Raw genomic sequence first — 6,265 nt, 5'->3', positions numbered from 1 at the left:
AGCACAGGTTTATTGACAGGATGTGGCAAAAAGGCAAGAAAAAAAAAACACTGTCTGTAATGCTGCTGGTTCCCAGAGTGGGCAGACACTCGCTATCACACATACTTGAGGGTATCCAAAATGCTTAGAGGTCTGCACAGAAACAGAGGTTATTTCCAAAAGTGCAATGGCTGCTTCAGTCTTAAGAAACCATCTTGATGACCAGAAATGGTAGGTGAAACTTTGACAGGAAGGCGGAGAAACCCGCGCAACCAGGGTTACCTTTGAAAGAGGTAAACAGAATTTGCGGTATATGATACTGACTTCATTGTTGTAAAGCTGGTTCAACCACAGGTGAACAAAACGTTGTAAAAGACAACCTTAATTTCACTCAAATACCAACCAGCAGCAATAATACATGACTGAGTAAACATACACACAGAACCCAAAGGAAAAGGGGAACAACATCAGATTTGGACTTGGATTTGGACTGGCAATAAGTACAGGTCTCAGAAATAATACTTTCTGGGTTTGGGGGTGTTGATCTGCACTGAGCCAAGCTAATCCAAGTCTGGAGGTGGTGCCGGTGCCATGGCTTTGATCTGCCTCCTTCCTGCCTGGGAGCATTTCGTTACAGTTGTGAGCAGTGCCGATGAAAAGCTGATGTGTTTAAAAAGAAAATTGATGACAAAACAAATAAAGAAGGTCAGGAGGATCAACAGTGTGGACTCTATGGGGCTGCATTTCAGTCAGTGTAGTTGGGGATCTTATTTATCTGGTCTCCAAACAGGTAAACATGACTCAGCTGCAGAATCATCAGGTCAATCACATAGTGGGCAGGGCCAAGAGTCAGCTCTACAAAGCCACCTTTTGCACAGGTGAACCTGTTTCAAACAGATGAAACACAGCAAACACATGCCTGACAAAATGATCCGAATCTTTTTTTGTCTCGTTTGTGGTGCTTTAGCAGCAGCTCGGGAGTCCAACCAGATCCTCCATCCTGCAGCCAACAGGTTTGGAAACCACAGAGCAAACCAGCAAGTCCAGAGACCAGCAGGTACACAACACACGAAGTGATGATTTTTCATTTCTCTAGAAGTTAAATATGTATTTTTGTATATTACAAATAAATATAATCTTAATTTTATCTAAAATGATGTCAAATCAATCATCAGAGCAATAACATTTATGCTTACTGCATCATTTCTAATTCTGATGAATCTTATGAATTTCATTGTGTTGTATGCATAGTACAGTATAGGTGTTATGGTGTATGGTGTCGTACACAATTTCTCAGTTTAGTAGTGAGAAGCTGTAATTTTCTCACTACTGCTCACTGTGGCTTAATACCAAATGACTTTCATTGGTGCTACACTGGTAAGGAAACAATCCTTGGACAGTCTCTACTAAAATATTTGCAAGTTTTGTTTATTAAAGATATCTTTGGGTTTTGCAGACAAAAAACCTTTTTGAGACTGGGCTGGCTGTTGTTGAACTGCACAACTGTTCAGCACTAAAAGAACAAAACAAACTGAGAGAAGCCATATTTCTTTGTAAGCTGTCCAACAGAAGGAACCACCTTTCCTTGAACCATTGTCTTGGAGATTTCCAGCGGAACCAACTAAAGATGAACCTCATTTCCCTCCAAACTTTGAGTTGAGAACTCCAATGGCACCTGAAAGCATCAAAGTCATCTGTGGGGAAAACTCGATCAGAGTGGAAGCCAAGAGAGACCTGTTGGGGTCTGGTGTTCTGGTTCAGACTACAGATGTCACACTGGGAGGATGTGCTGCTACAGAGGAAGATCCTAAGGCTCAGATTCTAATCTTTGAGTCAGAGCTTCATGGCTGTGGCAGTCAGTTACTGGTGAGGCTTAAATGTTCAAATTAATATGCACTTTCACCAAGGTCTGACATTTCCTTTTCCTGTTTCTTTGTTAGATTCTTCACCATCTCTGGTATTCAGTCGATAAAATAATTATGTTGGCATAAATCAATAGTGGTGTTTGGGTTTTAATTGTGTTTGACTTAGGAACTAGTCAAGACGAACTGCAGACCAATCAGTAGGAATATGTGTTCATACTAGTGTTTGTGTGAAAGTTCACATTAATGGAACTTGAAATGTTCTTACAACTATACTTCAGATGTCTGAGGAGTCATTCATTTATGTGTTCACACTGCTCTACACGCCCAGCCCTCTGGGGGGCAGTCCCATCGTCCGAACTATAGATGTCTCCGTCAGCATCGAGTGTCACTACCGGAGGTCAGGCTTTTTTATTTTTCTAACTCAACCAAAAGGATGTCTTTTTGATAAAGCTGGACCCTGAAGTCAGACTCTGTCAAAGTTTTTCTTTTTCAGGTGTTTGCAGTTGGGTTTTGTTTTGTGTTTTAGGAAGAATGATGTGAGCAGTGATGTGCTGAAGCCAAATTGGGCTCCTTTCAGTGAGACCAAAGCATCAGAGGAAAGTCTCTACTTCTCCCTCAGATTAATGACTGGTGGGTCTCTTTGTTGTTCACATATTACAGTAACTTTTCAGGTCCTCTGATTGCGTACGTTCTCTTCTTTTTGTGCTGTATCTTTCAGATAACTGGCAGTTCCCTCGTTCAAGTACTCAGTTTTTTCTGGGAGACATGATGAAGTTTGAAGCTTCAGTTGAACAGTTTCACCACATCCCTCTCAGAGTAACTGTAGACAGCTGTGTGGCAACTGTGGTCCCAAACGTGGACACTGTCCCTCGATACGCATTCTTGGGAAATAATGGGTCAGTTTACTGTACTCTGTAACCCAAAAATATGTTTATGTTGTTACTTGTATGTTTTAGCCTTGCTCTTCTAAATGTGAGTTTAATATGAGAGTTCTGTGTTGTGTACAGGTGTATGTTTGACAGTCAGCTGACAGGATCCAGCTCTCACTTCCTGCCTCAGTCTCACAAAGACAAACTACAATTTGAGTTGGAGGCCTTCAGGTTCCAGCACGGAAACAGTGGTGTGGTAAGATATGCAACAGCTTTCCTGCCAGGCAGATGCTGGTTTCACATCATTGCTCAGAAATGTAGATTTTGCTTCTTTGTATGTGTCTCGTTAGATATACATTACCTGCAGCCTGAGGGCCACGGAAGCTGCTGCTGCAAATGTCAATGCCACCAACAAAGCCTGTTCATTCTCCAGTGGGTAAGACACTAGCAGTGTTACTACAAAACTCCCATCCTCAAATTTCATCTTCAGTTGCTTAAAAGGATTTTAATTTTAACTCTGTAGTATTTTAGGACTAGTACCAATTTCTTGATTAGAAAGATATAAATAATAATAGTATACTCATTGTATTTGGTGCACTCAGCTAACTAACAAGTACGAGGAGTAAGTAAGAGAAACCTTTTTGAATGACAGGTGGAGGGAGGCCAGTGGTATCCATCATGCCTGCTCCTGCTGTGACACAGACTGCAGGGCAGGCACAAAGAGCAGCCTGACTGTAAAGGGTAAGCAGCAACACACTCACTCACATAAAATTTACACGAATAAATATTTTTCTCAGTTCAAATATGAAAATCTATACAAATATTAAGGTTGATGTCACACTGTTTATCTGTTGAAGGTACAAAGTGGGAACAGGAAATGGCTGTTGGACCAATCACAGTAAAGGAGAAACCTCTAAGATGAAAAATGACTTTATTCAATAATAAAGGTCTTTTACACTAATTAGGCCCAAGTTTGTGTCCTTGGTTTGTTTGAAGATCGGAGTTAAATCAAAAAAATGGAAAACTTGTAGGAAACTTGTTTTTCTTTTTGAAATGTAATTTCTACTACGGAGCCGATTTTGAGGTTTAGCTTTTTGTTTGTTTAATTTAGGTGTGAATTCTTAGTTTTGTTCTAAGAGGAAATGCTGTTTCAGGATTAATCTGTTTATGAATATGAAATCTGGCAGTTTTAGTGTGAAAGAATTAGTTGGCCTGTACAGTCCTAAACCCTGTGGGAAGACTTCCTACCGTAGAAGAGTTAAAGCTATTGTAACAGCAAAGAGTGGGCCTACATCATGGTAAATACTAGATTAATAATCTAATGTCACCCTAGTTCATGTGCATGTGAGATGGATGAGCAAATATTTTTGGCAATGCGGTGTATTTCAAATCATTCAGCAGTTACTGGTGCTGCATAGGGCCAGCTACTCTGCTCTTCCACCATTATCCATTTTGAATGACATCACCTGAGTAGACACAGCTGGGAAAGCCTTGTCGCCATGTATCAGAGAGGGTTGTTCTCCTGACCTACACCATCAACTTCACCCTCAAGCCACCTTTCCTCATCACTGCTTGAGCTGTGGGGACATCAGCATCCATCATGGGCCAGGGGGGAGCTACCTGTCTGAGTCATCAGTCTCTGCTTTCAGTTTCTCAGGGGAGGAGAGGATGGCTGCTGACTGACCTTAAACAAAGGTCAGGCTCAAAAGTCTTGAAATTTAAATTTCACTGAATTGACCAAATAACTTGATCTAAAGAAATATTGGTGAACTTTGTAGAAAATTTAGTTTACTTTAAAAAATGTTTAACTGATACAGCCCGATGAATTCTCATATCTTTGCTATTTGAATTTGTGGCAACTTCACCTAATAAGCTAGTTAGTATTTACAATAATAGTAAGCTACAGTCGAGCTACTAAATTTGCTCATCTTAAATTTATCGATAAATATCCTCCCTAACTAGGCTCAGTGATGTGTAAATCCTTACATGAATAAATGCTGAAAGCTACACTCTGCCATTTTCAGATCTTGCAAAGCTGTCCAATGGACCAAAGGGGGACCTTAATTTTGGACTTTTCCCTGTGTTTTGTCCTTAAAAATGAATTATATTATGAATCATCTGAGCCAAAAGACATGCTGTGGAAGAGGGCCAGAGATTAATAACTAATGATTAAATGCAGAGTGGCATATAAACACAGTGAGTTTAAAAAGAAAAAAGTGAAGAAGAAACACCCAGTGATTATGGGAAGCCCCCAGCAGCATAGACCTTTTACAGTGTAACTAAGGGATGATTTAGGGTCACTGATCCAGCCCTAACTATATACTTTTTCAAATAGTTTTAATCCTAGTTTGTAGATAGGGTGTCTGTTTCCCAAATCCAAACTGGGAGCTGGTTCCACAAAGACAAACCTAGATGCTGAAGGCTCTGCCTCCCATTCTACTTTTGAATACCCTCAGAATTAAACCAGTAAACCAGCAGTCTGTGAGCGAAGTGCTCTGATGGGGTGATATGGTACTAGAAGATCATTAAGATGAGATGGGGCCTGATTATTCAAGACTTTGTGAGGAGAAGAATATTTAATTAGATTCTGGATTTAACAGGGAGCCAAAGAAGAGAAGCCAACATTGGAAAAGCATGCTTTCACTGTGCAGTCCCCGTCAGTACTCTTGGTGCAGCATTATAGATCAGCTAAAGACTTTTCAGGGACTTTTTTTTTTTTTTCTATTATAGGACATCCTAATAATCATAAATTGCAGTAGTCCAGCCTAGAAGTAATAAATGCATGAATCACTCTAAGACAGGATAATTCTCATTTTAGAGATATTGCACAAATGGAATCAGAATACTTTATTGATCCCTAGGGGAAATTATTTTTATCATTATAAGCAGTCCTACATGCTTGTGTAATAGTTGCATTGCAGAACAAATCCTGGTCAAAAAATAATTTTGAAAATAATTACTGAAGTTCACTCAGAAAGATCAATTGAATAAAATGAGTGTAAAATAATATTAATGATACTGGAAGTAGCTGTACATGTTATATCTGTGAGATGATTATGAGTATTTTTTTCTGTAATGTTTAAATTTTTATTTGTGAAAAATTCATGAAGTTTTTACTGGTTAACGCTAAAGAAATGGTTGTCTCAACAGTGCTCTGACTTTTTGTCAAAATGGCTACAGTGCTGAAGAGAAACCTAGGGTTCAATCAGTGATGAACAGTAAGGCGTGTGTGTGTGTGTGTGTGTGTGTGTGTGTGTGTGTGTGTGTGTGTGTGTGTGTGTGTGTGTGTGTCTTGTTTTAAATAAAGAAGCAAACTTTTTTTTTTTTCAGGCTAAATGATAATATTCTAAATGAGTGAGACACCACTTTCTTCTCCAGCTTATGAGTTGTCTGTTTTAAGGTTCACATTATACCAGGAGTCGAGTTACTCTGATCGGAGTTTTGCTTTTTCAGGAGCTACACTACAGTCATATGGAGTGAAGATGTGAAATTATTAAGACAATCGGCCTCTGTGGGAGTAGCTTTCAGGTAGCTGCTCTGTGCTGTGTTGGC

At 39.6% G+C, this 6,265-nt stretch overlaps 1 protein-coding gene across 1 annotated transcript; it reads left to right on the top strand.

Moving 5' to 3' along the window:
- Positions 1 to 876: 876 nt before the first annotated feature.
- On the top strand, positions 877 to 3,682 carry LOC146570195 (zona pellucida sperm-binding protein 3-like). Its single transcript, XM_085281149.1, has 9 exons — positions 877 to 1,036; positions 1,538 to 1,845; positions 2,123 to 2,241; positions 2,371 to 2,474; positions 2,563 to 2,740; positions 2,852 to 2,969; positions 3,064 to 3,149; positions 3,366 to 3,454; positions 3,571 to 3,682. Exons 1-9 carry the CDS (start codon positions 877 to 879, stop codon positions 3,633 to 3,635), a joined length of 1,227 nt encoding a protein of 408 aa, XP_085137275.1. The 3' UTR covers positions 3,636 to 3,682.
- The last annotated feature ends 2,583 nt before the right edge of the window (positions 3,683 to 6,265 follow it).

The sequence above is a fragment of the Mchenga conophoros genome, linkage group LG7 (assembly GCF_057382185.1).
Source record: "Mchenga conophoros isolate Kocher_MC1m ecotype Shallow Benthic linkage group LG7, M_conophoros_male_GT1.1, whole genome shotgun sequence".
In the NCBI taxonomy this organism is placed as follows: Eukaryota; Metazoa; Chordata; class Actinopteri; order Cichliformes; family Cichlidae; genus Mchenga; species Mchenga conophoros.
The sequence above is the reverse complement of the archived record's forward strand: the minus strand, read 5'-3'. Positions and strand labels throughout refer to the sequence as shown.